Source organism: Microchirus variegatus (assembly GCF_963457635.1).
Source record: "Microchirus variegatus genome assembly, chromosome: 10".
Classification (NCBI taxonomy): domain Eukaryota; kingdom Metazoa; phylum Chordata; class Actinopteri; order Pleuronectiformes; family Soleidae; genus Microchirus; species Microchirus variegatus.
Window position 1 is genome coordinate 5,829,790 of NC_139811.1, and position 16,583 is coordinate 5,846,372.

The 16,583-nt window shown below is 40.5% G+C and overlaps 1 protein-coding gene across 3 annotated transcripts in view; it reads left to right on the forward strand.

Annotated features, from left to right (window-relative positions):
* Positions 1–14,550: 14,550 nt before the first annotated feature.
* The window catches only part of nfixb (nuclear factor I/Xb), a 170,702-nt gene continuing 168,669 nt past the window's right edge, over positions 14,551–16,583 (forward strand). For all 3 annotated transcript variants that reach the window (XM_083896322.1, XM_083896323.1, XM_083896324.1), the window contains exon 1: positions 14,551–15,261. In XM_083896322.1, the coding sequence (XP_083752448.1) occupies positions 15,259–15,261 (3 nt within the window). In that variant the 5' untranslated portion in view covers positions 14,551–15,258. The remainder of the gene's footprint in view (positions 15,262–16,583) is intronic.

The window sequence follows — 16,583 nt, forward strand, 5'->3', positions numbered from 1 at the left end:
ATTTATTATTGTATTATGTATTTTGACTTTTCTTACATCGTGTAAACTCACCGAGTGAGTCACCTCGTGTGTGTGTGTGTGTGTGTGTGTGTGTGTGTGTGTGTGTTCCACTCGACTGTCAAAAGCTGCACTTTCTGCACTTTTGACCTGTATTTTGCGACACAAACAGCCACAGTTTGGACGACATCAAAGCGACGCTCTGTCGTTTTTTTTTTTTTTTTTATCCTAGATTCCACATATTGACAACATCAATCACATCCATCTCTTGGTCGCAGGAGCTTTATTAACCCCCCCCCCCCCCATCTACCCCACCCTCCCTTTCTCACGCGGCGGTTGATCATAGAAGCGTCTCGAGGCCTGACACAGTTTGTAAACCCGAGGGTTTCCTCTCAGCACCAGCCTGCTGCGCTCGCTGTTATGTAGGGCAGAGCAGTGAGACCCTGTCTGCCTGGGTGGGAATGAACAGGGGGGGGTGGAGGACAGTAGGATGGAGGGATGGAGGGATGGAGGGGGGGTCAAAGGAAGGGATGGCAGCCAGGACTGGGGCCCCATGTGAGGATGCAGGAGGGTGGAGGGGGTTACAGGGTGCTGCAGGAGAGAGCGGCACAGTTCTGGGCACGACTGACAGAAGAGCATTCCCTCTGTCTGTGCACAGTCTCAGCTCCTTTATAATCTCTTCTTTACTTTTCTTTTACACTTTGCACCTTGCCGGCAAAATGTCGCTGTACAGGCAACTGTCCGACGGCAAATAAATATCTTGAATGTTGAGAGGTGAATTATTGAGCTCACAGTGGTCTCAAGCTGTGATTCCAAAAAAACTGGGTCTAGAAACCAAAATGACAGAATATTCCCAAACTTTAAGTTATTAATAATAATAATAATAATAATAATAATAATGATGATGATATTCACTGTTCCAGGTGTGGATGATGTAAATTAGCCGCAACTTTTATGCACAAATTTGCTTCACATTTTTACTGCACGTTCGTACAGTTGAGGAGATAAAAGAGACACAAAAGGCTGTTTTGTTCCAATTTTAATTCCCCGTTGAGTGTGGACAATATTCAAAGAGATTGGATCGTATACAGTTGTCAGAACGCAACCCAGTTGTCTCTCATTGTTCTCCCGTAATAAGCGTCTTTGAACAGTGGACAGTGTTGGTCTTTGTGGAACGATGAATGTGGTTATTTTACCTTGTATTACTTTTAAAAACATGAAGGTATCTGCTCATGAAACCAGGTTATTACCAGGATTTTAACGACTCTGATGAGCGTCTACTGTTTACGGGTCTGTGGTCGTCTAATGACCTGAGCTGCCCTGGGGTCGCAAAGGTCACCAAGGTTGTTGTATGATAGGATATTTCTGTAAATCCGGGAGCTTTGACATCCAGAGTTATACATGATAGATTTTTCAACTTTATTTATAGAGCACTTTAGGCAGCTATAGCTGGGACAAAGTGCTTAAGAATACAATGAATAAAAACATGGCGCATAAAACATAGGAGACAAAATAAAAACAAAAAAAGAATAAAAAATATATATATATATATATTAAAACAATAAAATAATAACAATGTTTAAACAATAAAAAACTATAAAAATGTTAAGACTGATATTCTACGGAACCTTATACTGTACATCCTGGATTAGAAACTTGTGTTTACAGTAGATCCTGGACTTCAGGTCCAGGAACCAGTGCTCTGTCTCATCATTCAGATGTGTGACATCCCTCCGTCTCCCATCGTCTCTTCTCCTCCCCTGCTGTCTCCTTTCAGGTTTTCTCCTATGATCCTCCCTCCCTCGCTCCCTCCCTCCCTCATACTGTCTCTGACGCTCACCCATCTTCTTTCAATCTGTCTTCCTCGCCCGTCCCCAGACAGAACCTCCCATCAGTGCCCATTTGCCTCCGTCTGGCTCATCCCCTTCCTTTCACCCAGATGACCCTGCAACCGCCCCGTTCCTTCTGTCTGTCTGGCTTTCCTTCGCCCAGATGCCCACATAAAAAAAAAAAAAACCTCCCTGCCCATGCCACACTGTCCTCTCCATCTCTACCCATATATATATATACTCTGTCTTTCCCCTCTCTGTTTCCACACCCTTGTCCTTTTATTTATTCTCGCTTGCTTTCTGCCTCTCCTCGTCTCTCTTTCCCCCCCTCATCCTCTTCCCGCTGCACAGATGCCTGGCTTGGTTTGCAACAGCTGTCTCGCCATGTGCCACGACCAAGTGTTGCCTTCAACTGCAGGGTGAGCGAGGCTGGTGGTGGTGGAGGAGGTGGAGGAGGAGGAGGAGGAGGAGGAGGAGGAGGAGGAGGGCGCCGAGCAGATTAGTCATGAATAGTCATGTTCTGTTGGATGTACTACCAAACAGGAAAATGGCACCCGCAGAATAGACTCCACCCATTCACAAATGTGGGGAGAGAGAGAGGAAAGGATGGAGTGATGGGAGATGATGATGATGATGATGAGGCAGAGGCAGAGGCAGAACACCCCTCCCATCTTTCAGAGGTGAGGAAGAAAGGGCCTTAAAGGAATTGGTGAATGAGGGAACACGGCGAGAACATTTTGTACCTTTTGTACCCTAATTGTGCTGCATGTAGAATATCACAGAAGAGAAACGTGAAAATAATGACAATTTATTCATTAAACTGAGCTGAAACCATGCAGTTATGCTGCAGTCGCTACTTAGGAAAGGAAATGAGTCACAAAACATGAAGAAATAAAAACAGCAGTCGATTCAAAGTCGTTTTAATGACATTCCCTTCGATCATTAAAGAGAGTATAAGTGGCAGAATATAAAAATCTTTATTGATACTTGGGTATCTTTAAGTTTAAAGCAAAATAAATGAATAAAAATATAGGTAGAACATTAAAGGGGTCCCTCTTTTCCTGTGTTTAACTTTGGTAACACTTTATAATAAGTACACACTATTAAGAATTAGGTAAACATTAAAAAATATTGAATTCATCATTTATAATTTATATATATATGTCTATATGTGTGTATATATATATATATATATATACATATATATATACATATATGTATATATATGTGTATATATGTGTGTGTATATGTCTATAAATACATCTATATGTGTGTGTATACATATATATGTGTGTATGTGTGTATATATACATATATGTGTGTGTGTATATGTGTATATATACATATGTGTGTGTGTGTAAATGTGTATATATACATATATGCGTGTGTATATATATATGTGTGTATATATACATATATATGTACACATATGTGTGGTTTAGCCTAAGTGAGTTATAAATGATGAATTAAATATTTATTCATGCTTAGCAGTGTGTACTTATTATAAAGTGTTTTATTTCCTGTAAATTAAACTCAACAATCCTTCACTTTTCTAACTCAGCTCATTCTGAGGATGCAGGGATTTTGACCCTAAAATCACTTTTTTTTTTTTTGACCTGATGGTGGAAGAAGTCAGAGGATCGTCGTATAATCCCAGTCCGTTCAGCGTTGGCTGCAGATATTTTTCCTCCAAACTATATACATGTCATTCTCATTGTGGCGCTGTACTGAGAGTCGGTAATATTCACCCTCTGGGATCCATAAATATGTCTGCACGTCTGAGTGCCAGTCTCGTCCAGTAGATGCCAAAAGAAGAAGTGGGAAAATGCATTTTTATAAGAAAATGATCGACATGGTGCATGAAACTTACACATAATATAGGTATATAGGTGAGTTTATTAGTGGAGATATTGATAATATTCCAAAATTGGGATCTGTAATGAGCGAATAAACACATATCGATATATTTTACTATTATAATGTTAAAGTCTGTGACCTGTGACGCATAAATATGGACGTCGTTTCAGAGCGAGCTCCCCCTCAGTGGCTCAGTGTAGTCTTTCAGGTGAGACTGTGTCCTTCAAACACATGGATTGACCTTGAGGAGCTTCAACTTCTTACTTATCTGATGACTTAAAGGTGCATTATGTAATAAATTTAAAGCAACTGGCCATAAAATCCTCCTAATATGTCACAGAGACTCAGGAATAATGTTCATATAACAAACTGAACTCACCAACAACAACAGTACAGACAAAATATTCGCATTAAAAGAAATATTTTGCAGACTGCAAATCATGTTTATGTTTTGAAATCATGTTTTGGCATGTGGCGCCACCTACCGCCGTCTACCAATCATCGCTGTCAGTAGAGTCTCAGCTGCTGAGCAACCACGGGTTGCCAGTTACGTCAGAAAACGAAACCTAAAAGACCTCGGTATTTTGAATTTGAATGTAGTAACCGTTATTGGCCACATTCTTACATATGGCGCCTTTAATGGTCCTATAGTCTCGAGTTTCAGGTAAACATCGTCAATTTTATTAATTACGTTGGTGAATTCTGTGAACTAGTCGCAAATCTCTATAGATTGTTTTGCAGACAGGAAGACGACGTCCATTCCTTATAAATAGCACGTACGTTAAAAACATCACGTGTGAAGCCGAGGATAAGGTGCAGAAACAAGGGTGAGGTAGAGAGAAAGAGATAAAGAGAGGAGATGGTAGATAGAGAGAGAGTTGAGGGGTGAGGGGCAGCAGCAGCAGATCTGAGCGGACTCAGGCTCTGGTGGCTCGTTCCTCTTTGCCTTTCATGGAGAGCCAGAAAAACAGATTATAGCAGTCCTGCAGCAGTCCTGCTTTCCCCCTGTGGGTTGTGTGTGTGTGTGTGTTGGGGAGGAGGTGTCGACCATCATCTTCCTTTTCTCTCCCCCCCCCCCCTCCCTTCCTTCCTTCCCCTCAGATGATGACACTCTCTGCACTGGCTGGACCAGCACCAGAGCCAATCACATCACTGGGTTTCCACTGTTGCACGCTCCAGTCGTCCTGATGACAAATGGTGCAGCTCCATGTCAGGGTTTTTTGTTTGTTTTTTTTTTTTATACACAAGAGGAACATTTTTGCGCTCGTGAAAGTTGGGAGGTTTGAGGTGCACGACGCTGACGTCGTTGCCTCGCTCAGTAAAAGGCGCAGGGACCTTTGTGTGACTTCCTGCAACGATCACTCACTGTGTGGTTCACCAAGCACTCAGTGTGTTTCCATGCATAATTAAAGCCATGTGTTATCTGCGCTAGGTGGCGCTAGATGGCGGTTTCTTGCCCCCTTCTGTTCCCATTTGGCGTGCCACCATGCACGCCGTTTTGTCATATCTAGAATATTCCAAAAAACGACCGGAGAGCAGAGAACCAGAGCTGCGAGGGGCCGTATACTTGTACTAGGAGTACGGTGGCTCCTCGGCCACTTCCTGCAGAACAACCGTCCAATCGCACACGTTTGTGACGTCAGCTTCTCAGTACTAAGTTTGATTTAATCTCTAAACGGTTGAATAAGTGCCAGATATTGAAAGTGAAAGTTATCTTGGAAAAAGGAAGCAGAACTCACTCATTGAACATTATTTTTGACAATTCTACAGCCATTAAATCAAAATAAGATGTTCATAAGAGGGTTAATGTGAGGCGTTTTTCCAGTTGACCTATGATGTCGACCAAAATAGCTTTAGCTGGCTGTCGGTGCAATCTTCTTCTTCTTCTGTGTGGCATTTCAGCTGGTGGCAGGGACTGTGGAACATGAGTATATACACTCTTAGAAATAAGGGTTCCAAAAGGGTCCTGAGGTTCTACCTGACACCATTTGCTTCTGAAAAACCCTTTCCCGAAGAAAGGGTATTTTCGAGGGTTCTTGGTAACACTAATGGTTCCAGTAAGAACCATTTTGATCCAGAGAACCCTTTAAAAAAAGGGGTTTAAAAGGGCTCTTGGTGGAACCCTCCAAAAGGGTTTATAAAAAGGTTCCACTTGGAGCCAAAAAGGGTTCTCCTATGAGGACAAGCCAAAGAACCTTATATGGTTCTACTTTGCACTTTTATTTCTAAGAGTGTAGCGCCTATAGACCATGTTGGAGTCCAGTTGAATGTATACATACAAAAGTATTTGCATGTTCTCCCCGTGTGTGTGTGCGGGTGGGTGTTCTCCAGGTTCTCCAGGTTCTCCAGTTTCCAAAAACACACAGAAGTTAAACAGACTCTGTAAAGGGTTGTTGGTCAGCCCTGCTGTGACCTTCACGTGGAGGATCACGCGCTAATCTGACTTTAATTTGGTCAAATGTTTAGTTGGACTAACGTGTTTTACAAGTCGAACGAACAGGACGATTAAATTCAAGTCATGTAAACACACACACACAAACACACACACAGCCACCACTGCAACACACACACACACATTAGGGTACAATGCACAATAATACACACCCCACCTCCCTCTTCTTTCCTCACAAACACCACGACGACACACGTATACACAAACAGTGAGTTAATCACAGACCTATAAACCCTCCGTGCTGCTGTAGAAGATAAGCAGTGGCGCTGGTAGGCCTGAACCTCCTGAGAGCAGCGCTCCTCCAGCAGAGCCGTGGAGCTGCCTGATAAGGCAGAGGGGAGTGTGGGGCACCCTGAGACACACACACACACACACACACACACACACACACACACACACACACACACTGCCCAGCATCAGTTAGCCAGATCCTCCCCGCTCAGCCAATCAGCTGCTTGCAGGGGCCTGAGGCTCCTCCAATCAGCCTTCTCCATCAGGTGTTGTTAATCTCACCGCTCAGCCTGCAGGTGGATGTGTTGGCCGTGTGTGTGTGTGTGTGTGTGTGTGTGTGTGTGTGTGTGTGTGTGTGTGTGTGTGTGTGTGTGTGTGTGTGTGTGTGTCAGTTACAATACCCCTATGGTGATGTCTATAAATTGCACTCTGTAAAAAAAAAAAAAAAAAACAGAGTTTAAACAGAGCAAATACAAAGTAAATCTGCTTCTACTGGGACATAAAAGCCTAGATCAGTCGTTCCTTCTCCTGTGTGACATCTATATATTTATGCAATCTATAATCAAAGCCAGGATTAATCAAAAAAATGTTGGTTTTTTTTAAATGAGAAAAACAGAGTTTATACAGAGCAAATACAAAGTAAATCTGCTTCTTCCGTGACATAAAAGTCTCCGTCGGTCGTTCCTTCTCCTGTGTGACATCTATAATATTTATGCAATCTATAATCAAAGCCAGGATTAATCCAAATTAGAAAAAAAAAAAGAAACAGAGAGAATAAGAGAGCCTTTGTTCTCCGCTCACTTGTATATTTGAAGTACGGCGCAGGCTTCAAGTCTAATCCTGCTCGTCGGTGTTTGCCCACCTTCGTTTACAAAGAGCCGCCGCACTTTCTCTCTCAGTAATGAAGTCGTCAACTTCAGCTCATTAATCCTGCACCTGTATTTCAAAGCCCCCCCCACCCCCCCCCCGGGGCTTAGAATCACTTATTTCGACATCAAAAAGTTTATTTGACAAGTCACGGATGTCAGTCAGGGATTAATTCAGAGGAATTATTTAGATTCATATATAGAGGAAAAAGTGTGATACGCTTTCATATCAAAGGAATGGAATCGTCTCTCTCTCTCTCGCTTTGTGAGATAATAACAGTGTAATTATGTCAAATTAATACAGAAATAGAAGCAACTTCTGTTTAAGTTACAGTTGTGAAACGTTTGTTTGTTGATATTGGGATCATTTTTTTTATTATTATTATTATTATAATAAACAGGTGTTAATCTGCAGGAATATCCGCGTGTGAACGTAAATTCCCATTGTGTTTGTTGAAGGTCACATTAGCCAAGTTTTGGTTTCTCTCTCATCATAAAAAATGGCTCTAGCTTCGCATCACCTTTAGATTAGAAAATATAATATGTAATATGTACTTATATCATGTACTTAAGTGTGTGAAACTGCTTGTTTATTTCACACAAATGTCTCTCTGTCTGTTCTGAGGTCATTGTGAGATAATAACGGTGTAATTATGTCAAATAAATACGGAAATAGAAGCAACGACTGTTTAAATTACAGTTGTGAAACGTTTGTTTGTTGATATTGGGGTAATTTTTTATTTAATTTTTTAATTATTATTATAATAAGCAGGTGTTTGTGGTGTTTTTTTTTTTAATCTGCAGGAATATCCGCGTGTGAACGTAAATTCCCATTGTGTTTGTTAAAGGTCACATTAGCCAAGTTTTGGTTTCTCTTTCTCATCATAAAAATGGCTCTAGCTTCCCATCACCTTTAAACTCTCAGTGTCTGGAGACGGCCATGGTTCCTATTAGAAAATATAATGTGTAATATGCACATATATGTACATATAATGTACTTAAGTGTGTGAAACTGCTTGTTTATTTCACATAAATGTCTCTCTGTATGTCCCACTATACCAATCTGAGGTCAAAGGTCAACCTTTTACTATCAAAACCACAAACACAGACTCTTAATGAATACATTGAGGTCAAATAACACACGGCGAACTGATGTTTGTGGTTAAAGGTGCCATATGTAAGAATGTGGCCAAAAACGGTTACTAAACTCAAATTCAAAATACCGAGGTCTTTTAGGGTTTCGTTTTCTGACGTAACTGGCAACCCGTGGTTGCTCGGCAGCTGAGACTCTACTGACTGCAATGATTGGTAGACGGCGGTAGGTGGCGCCACATGCAGAAACATGATTTGCAGTCTGCAAAATATTTTTTTTAATGCAAATATTTTGTCTGTACTGTTGTTGTTGGTGAGTTCAGTTTGTTATATGAACATTATTCCTGAGTCTCTGTGACATATTAGGAGGATTTTATGGCCAGTTGATTATGATTTATTACATAATGCACCTTTAAATGCGGTTCATTTGGTCAGTTGTGAATGTGTCATTGTTTTCCCTCGTCCTTTTGTGTGTGTGTGTCCTTTGCTGCTGCGGCGAAACGACACAGACTTTGTTCTTTTTTATTTTGTTTTATTTTGACGCCTGTCAAATTTCAGTCATCGTTTGAATACGTGTTATCGTGATGTCAGTGAGTGGAACCGGTGTACGACGTGTGTGCACTCGAATGTTTCCCAACATGAAATAACGCCACTTTTTGACTAATAACAGTAATTATTGTTCAGGCGTATACGGTGCTTTACACTTTGAACCTGTTTTTTTTTTTATTACGTATGTATAATGTACGGCTAAAAATAGATCTAGATCTATTTGTAGATCTCTACATTTAAAGAGTCCAAACAATGATATGTTGGCATAAGTGAACTACATCACAAAAAAAACACATTTGGATATATTTAACCCTCAGCACTCACACGGCACAGACCTGTGCCGCAGGTGCACCCAATAATTTGGTAATTTGCTGTATTTTGCAATTTGTCCTTATATGGACATCTATATAAGGACAAATTACAAAAAAAAGTGTGTTTTTTCCGTCTTATTTTGTGTCAAATTTGAGTCAAATTTATGAGTCCTTTTAAATCACATTTTTAGCCGTGATATAAAGTAGTGATAATTGTGCAGAAGTCATAAAAATAGTGAACTTTGAACTGTGACGTATGTCCACATTCCACAAATTCAATCCAATTTTAAACTTTTTTTTGGAGTACTTTCTGCCTCAGGTGTGTTTATATAGTTGGTGAAAATGAAATATATATACATATGTATATATATGTATATAGATATATATATACATATATATATCTATGTATATATATATATTTCATTAGATTGCCTTATAGGTTGTGCTGAAAAAAAAGACACTCTCTATATTGCACATTCTTATAGCCTCTGTATAAACTGTGTGTTTTAACATAGTGATGGAAAAAAAAACAGGCAAAAGACATAAAAACTTAAGATATATGTAGATATATCTACAGTACATACACACAGTACCTCTTGTTACCGTGGGGTCTGGGGCATTCAGCCCTCTGCCTTGGCCTCTGGAACTCTGATCCACAACCTTGACTTTTTTATCTTTCTCATTTGTTTTAAGCTCTTATTATATTTTAGCTTTAAATGCTGTATTTTATTGGTTTTTATCGTATTTTGCTGCTCTTTTAACCCTGTACTGTAAGGTGATTATCATTATTGTTAGTATTATCTTAACTTATTAGGCTTTATTTTGTAGTTAAACATTGCAGATTTACCAGTGCAGATTTACATAAATCAGCAAATGCACCTGGTAAGATTTGTGCAATTTTTGCAGTACTTTTACAGTTTGTCGGTACTTTTTAAAGTACAAATTATAATACGAGGCCACTTTTGTGATTTTACTGCTCTGTACGATTAAAAAAATAAAATAAACAAATAGTGACACTACTTTGGTGTAAATAACACAAATGCAGTATATTTATGTAATTCACATTGTGAGGGCCCCTATAATCAAATCCTGCTCAGGGCCCCATAAAAGCTTCAGCCGGCACTGGTCGTGTACGTTACTATATATTTTAGCTCCTTTGACTTAAAGTTAAACATTATTGTAAAGTTAAAAAAAACACCAAATATGACAGAATGACGTTTGTTAACCCCTTAAATACTAATGAAGTATTATATCTGGTTCTTTAAAAAGACACTTTAACTGTTGGTGCTTTTTTATTTAGCTGATGATTTAATATTTTGAATGTATGATTTTTTTTTTTTTTAACGTTATACCTATACATGTGCCTCGCTCTTATATAACTGGTCACTTCCTGTGCTGCAGCCTCAGTGTATTTAGCTGTAAGGTTTTCTTCTGCTCCCAAACTTCATGTCGTGGACTGTCGCGGCTCTTTTGGCTCAGTCACAAACACGCACTCCAGCTTTTTAGCTCCAGCTCCTGCGTCTCTAACCGTCGGGTCTTTGCACCTCCGTGGAAGTTGGCGCAGGTCGAATGCGTCTTAATTCGAACCATATTACTGTAAGAAGAACGAGAGAGAGAATCGGTTGCGCGGCGGCTCCAGTGGCGGTGCCAAGGTCAGCAAGCATTCCTGCACGCGGGCCGTTGCCAAGTGGAACTTTTGTTTCTCACTTTGTGCACAGAGAGAGAGAGACACGGTGGCCTATAGGCGCTGGACAGGAGACAGACTACAGAAAAGGAGTTTGTTTCAAAAGAGTCCGTGCAGTTTTGGGGGGGACGATATAGACCCGTGCGTGCGGGTCAGATGGTGTTTGGAACGGTACATATACATGGACTGGGGGGACATATACATTATAAGAAGAACCAGGCAATACAATCTAGTGAATTAAAATGAACGAGTGAGACACAAATGACCACAGTCCATCATCCGCTCATCCGCGCGTAACCAGGCGACATAAGCGGCTGGAGAGGTTTTGGAGACTCTGTCAGGACTATGACCTATTTACCGGGTCAGTGGTTTGAACCCTGTGAACTGTGTGTGTGTGTGTGTGTGTGTGTGTGTGTGTGTGTGTGTGTGTGTGTGTGTGTGTGTGTGTGTGTGTGTGTGTGTGTGTGTGTGTGTGTGTGTGTGTGTTTTTGTTTTAATTCAAGTAAATTAAAAATGCAATTATTCACATTTTTCTACGCAGACTTTAATGAAATCTAAAAATATCTAAATATTGTCTCACATAAGTGATTACGCTCTCTCTCTGACACACACACACACACACACACACACACACACACACAGGCAGACAGAGGCCTTGTGTCATGAAGATTGTGTGCAGGCCGCTCACTTGAAAAGGCCACACACTCTCTCTCTCACACACACCCACACGCACACACACACGTTAAAAAGTGTCTAAATAATAAATGGCAGATATTTAAAATGTCAGAAATTTGTAATAATTTCAGCCTTAATTTTAATTTACTGAATCCATAAAATCATTAATAATCTATCACATACGTTTAATGTCTTATAGGGTAACAACATATTTATAAAAGTAGTATTGTTATTGTTATTATTATTAGTGGTAGTAGTAGTAGTAGTATTAGTATTATTAAACAATTAAACAGTTGCTAGATCACTTAATTATCTGTCACGTGCAACTGTGTGTGTGTGTGTGTGTGTGTTTGAAAACCACTTTAAAAGCAACATTAGTCTCATATTCTTCGCTTCTTTCATTCACTTTTATTCTGTAAAAAATAATGAATATGAAAAAATATATATATCTTATATGTTGCACAACATCGTGCATCAGTTCTCTGTTGATTATAACTGATAATATTATCAAAAATAGGGTAAAATGGGTAGAAAAGCGTGTTCTTTTTTAAATAATGATTAAATGAATGAAGTTATATCTATAAAAATTGTTTTCCAGTCGATGGAAAGTCAAAAATCCTAAATATCAGCATCTGAATTTGATGCATTCCTTCTCTTTTTCTGTCTAAATAAATATGGCCTTATTGTGAACGCGCAGCTGTAAACAGATATAATCTGTTTGCCTATAATGTTTCACGGAAACAATTCCAATATAATGTTTACACGTGTTTGTGTGTTTGTTTGTGTGTGTGGGAGTGTGTGTGGGTGTGTGAGTCAGTGTGGAGCTGCTTCACTGTCAGTTTCTACATCAGCTTCTCGTTACTCTGTTTGGAAAGTGTTAAAGTTGAAGCGGCGCGCGCTAAATTGGCCGCAGGTGCACGCGGACTCATTCTGACGCTGCTCGTCGTGACGTCAGCGGTTGCGTCTACACTAAAAAAAAAAGACACACACCTGAGCGCAACTGAACAGAAGCTTCAACACACACACATTGTTTCTGAATGAAGGCAAAACCATAATATGACTTTATTCTGACATTAGTCTGATTATCTTTCATTTATCAGAATGAAATCTGTCTGTTTGAAGGTGATGATCCAATCACGATGATTGTGTCAGCAATTCAGTTTGATTCAATTCCACGATGCTTCCCATCTGGAATGAGTCTATATTTAATAAGCAGTCAGTTAAATCTGAATTTAAACCCTTTTATTCCCCCTCACAAATGACATTAAAATGTTCCATCACCTTAAACAAAACGAATAATGCTTACATATTATTAATATAATATATTAATAATAATAATAATAATTGATCTAAATTATTGTTCAATGAAGTGGATTTTAACCACCTTTAGGCTCAATGTGACACGTTTTCATATCTGATTTAACGATAAGTGAAGATTTCTCTGAGAAGTGGAAAAGGCTGAGTTATGACCAAAAACATTATTATAATAAAATGTTTTCATGTAATGATACTGATAATTGTTTTCTATTATTATTATTGTTATTATTATTATTACCATTATTATCATTGATGATGCGTTCATAGTCATAGGAAAAGCACAGATCCTCTATAAATAAAGGTCCAGTGTGTCAAATGTTGGGTGAATTATTTATTAATTTATTTATTAATATTATATGAATTCTATTTATTATTTGGCAGAAGTTACAAAACATAATAAGAATTTTATAGGTTAAAAATCGGTGATTAATCTGCAATATAATCTGATTGTCTAAAATGTTTTTTGTTTTTTTTGATGACCCCAGAATTAGCCATTTTATATTTATATCAGCTTTACAGGAGGCCACCATTTAGGGACCAGGGTAAAAATGTGAAAAAGGTGAAACGAGGGGGATTTTCATCAGATATTTGCTTTTAATGTTGATAGAGATTTTACACACTGTCCCTTTAAAGACTGCATTTGGCTACATTGTGGTTTTTAAACAGAGAAGGAAGCACGTGACAGATGTGAAGTCAATTCAGTTAATTGATAAATATTGAACATAATATATAGAAAATAATAACTGTTATGTCCCTGCATGCACGAGGCCTATGGGAAATGGATTTTAATTGGGCGAATAAAGTAAATGTATTTTTTATTTAAAAATAATAAATAATAATTTGATAATAAGTATAATTCCATAATAAGCCTGTGTGTGTGTGTGTGTGTGTGTGTGTGTGTGTGTGTGTGTGTGTGTGTGTGTGTGTGTGTGTGTGTGTGTGTGTGTGTGTGTGTGTGTGTGTGTGTGTGTGTGTTCACCAGCTGGAGGTCATGTTCAGCACACCTGCTGAATTAGGACTAAAGATGGAAGGTTTTAAGCTCTCATTTCAGGAAAATAAAACAAAATATGTAGACTTTATGATAAAGTGGCACCACCTTCACCTTCACCACCTTCATACCTCCTCTCTCTCTCACCCTCACCCTCCCTCTCTCTCCCCCCCTCCTCTCCTCACCGGCCCCGGGCTGCCCCTCTCTTACTGTTGCCGGTGAGATCTATTAATCCCCTGCGTCCGCGCTTTACTCTGAGCCCGTATTTAATTCCTCTAAACCCCCCCCCCACCCCCCCAGCTGCCGCCCTGCTTACTCACTGGTACAACACGACAGACTGTGAACCGCTCTGGTTATTAATAATTCACCACGCTGCTCCCGCTCTGCTCTGCGCTGCGCCGATCTGAGCTGCGCTTCTCCGGCAAAGGCCACAGGACACCGCGCGTCCCCGTCCTTCTCCTTATTAGTGGTGCGTGCGTGCGTGAGCGGCACATCCAGCATTCTGTGTTTCACACACACACAGAGAGGGAGAGACGTGGATTTCACCGATTGCGCACAGTCCCCCCCCGGCGTGCCATTGCCCACTAAAAGTCCCACCGCGCGCGCTCTCACCAACTGCGCGCTGCAGCGCCGCTCTGCTGCGTGTGTGTGTGTGTGTGTGTTTGGTTCTAAACTGCGACTTTGCAGGAGCAGGTGGAGGAAGCAGCGAGGAGGTAACTCCACACTTTCTTTTTCTTCCACGCAGCAGCAGCAGGAGCAGGAGCAGGAGCATGAACGCGGAGGAAAGCGCGCGGCGTCGTCGTCTTCGTCCTCTCTGAAGGAGCAACAGCTGATTTGGTGCGAGCGCAGGATATACTCACTGTCGGCGCAGCAGCAGCAGCAGCAGCAGCAGCCTCACTCCTGCTCTGTTCACTCGGGGATCACACTGTGACTGTGTCGGTGGCGCAGAGCGCGCGCGGTCACTCCGTGGACTTTACAGGAAAGAGAGAGCGAGAAGGAGTGTGTGTGTGTGTGAGAGAGAGAGAGAGCGTGGCGCACCGACGGTTTTCACGGGGACGTCATAAGTTGAACCCGAACATAAACACTTTTGCACGAAGAAGAAGAAGCAGAAGAATTGGATTACACAGCTGCTGCGTCCTCCGAGAGAAGACCTGACTCCAAAAAATTCCCACCCCCCCAAAAATAAAGTGTTTACCGGACACCAGGCCGCGCGTTAGTGCTGTTTTGCTTCCGGTATCAAGGCCCAGCTGAACGAGAGAACCAGAGCAGCTTCTCTGTCTCTCTGTCTGTGTCTCTCTCTCTCTCTTTTTCTCTCCCACACACTTTTTTTTTTCCTTCTTCCTTTGGAAGCCGAACTTTTCAGAGTGGAAATGGGTCTCTGAGAGTGTTGGCACATTTCCCCACACCACAATGGTACGTGCTATGTAAACCAATAATTTTCTCATTTATGCAGTCAAGCCTTCAGATTCATTGTTGTGATTTAATGCAGGAAAAAGGCACGCAGAGAAAAGAACTTCAGTGTGTGTGTGTGTGTGTGTGTGTGTGTGTGTGTGTGTGTGTGTGTGTGTGTGTGTGTGTGTGTGTGTGTGTGTGTGTGTGTGTGTGTGTTACAGTTACCTGTGTGTTGTTATTAACGTCAATTTTCAACGTGGAGAATTTACCTTAATGCTGCAAATTTAAACATTTAAATGTTTCTGCTGCAGCAACTTTTTTTTTTGTTGACAATTTCAATTGTCACTTAAAATAATATTGCCAAAGTTTCTTCTTGTTAATACTATTGGCCAAAATCAGTGTCCAGCCCTCTCAGGTCACCGCCGCTTGCCCACTGCCTTCTGTCGTTTTTTTTTTACTCTATACTCTCGTTACACTTTTCTCTGATGTGGAGTTGTCTGTCTGTCTGTGGACTATTTATAGACACGTGCTTTACACGCAGCTTAGCTTTGTAAGGTGCAGAGTTTGGAGACTTTTTGGAATAAGACGTTTGGAACAAACTTTTATGTGGGGTTTTTTCGTGCGTAATTACGCACAACAGCTCCAGCACATGTTCTCATCTCCTTATGGTGATTTATTTGTGTAATTTAAGGAAAATCCTGCAACATCTCAAAGAAGTAGTTTTCACTCTTAATTATGTTTTGAGGCTAATCTGAAAATATTAGATTTAATTTATTTATTTATTGCTTTGGCTCAGAACTGACCCTGATTCAACCTCAGTGGGAAACCAATATTTCCTCTGAGCTTGTGACTCCACACATTTGGACAAAACGAGTCTTGCTCCGTGCACAGAATCATGATATATAGCTCTCACACGTCCTTGACCCTAAGATAAATTCTCTTTTCTTCGTCTTCTTCTTCTTCTTCTTTTTTTTGGCAACAAATGAGTCAGAGTTTGGGGGCGAACCTCCCACATACAACCTTGAACGTAGCTGCTTAGATTCCAGGAAAGGGAACTTATTTGCACATGAATATGAGGAGATTATTAGTATGAATAATTATTTGTTTACGCACACATCCTCGCTGACATGGCAGCTGCCCAAGACGCTCATCAGTAAAAAAAGAAAACGATACAGAATTCAGGACAGCGCTCACATGGGGATTATCTCCACTTGTTATTCTCCTACTTAGAAAAAAAGAGGCAGCGCTCACCTCTTTCTCTCATTTCCTTAAATGTATTTAAGGAAAAAAAAGGTCTATATGGTGAATTTGTTATTGCCAAACGCTGCAGCTGTACACGCGAG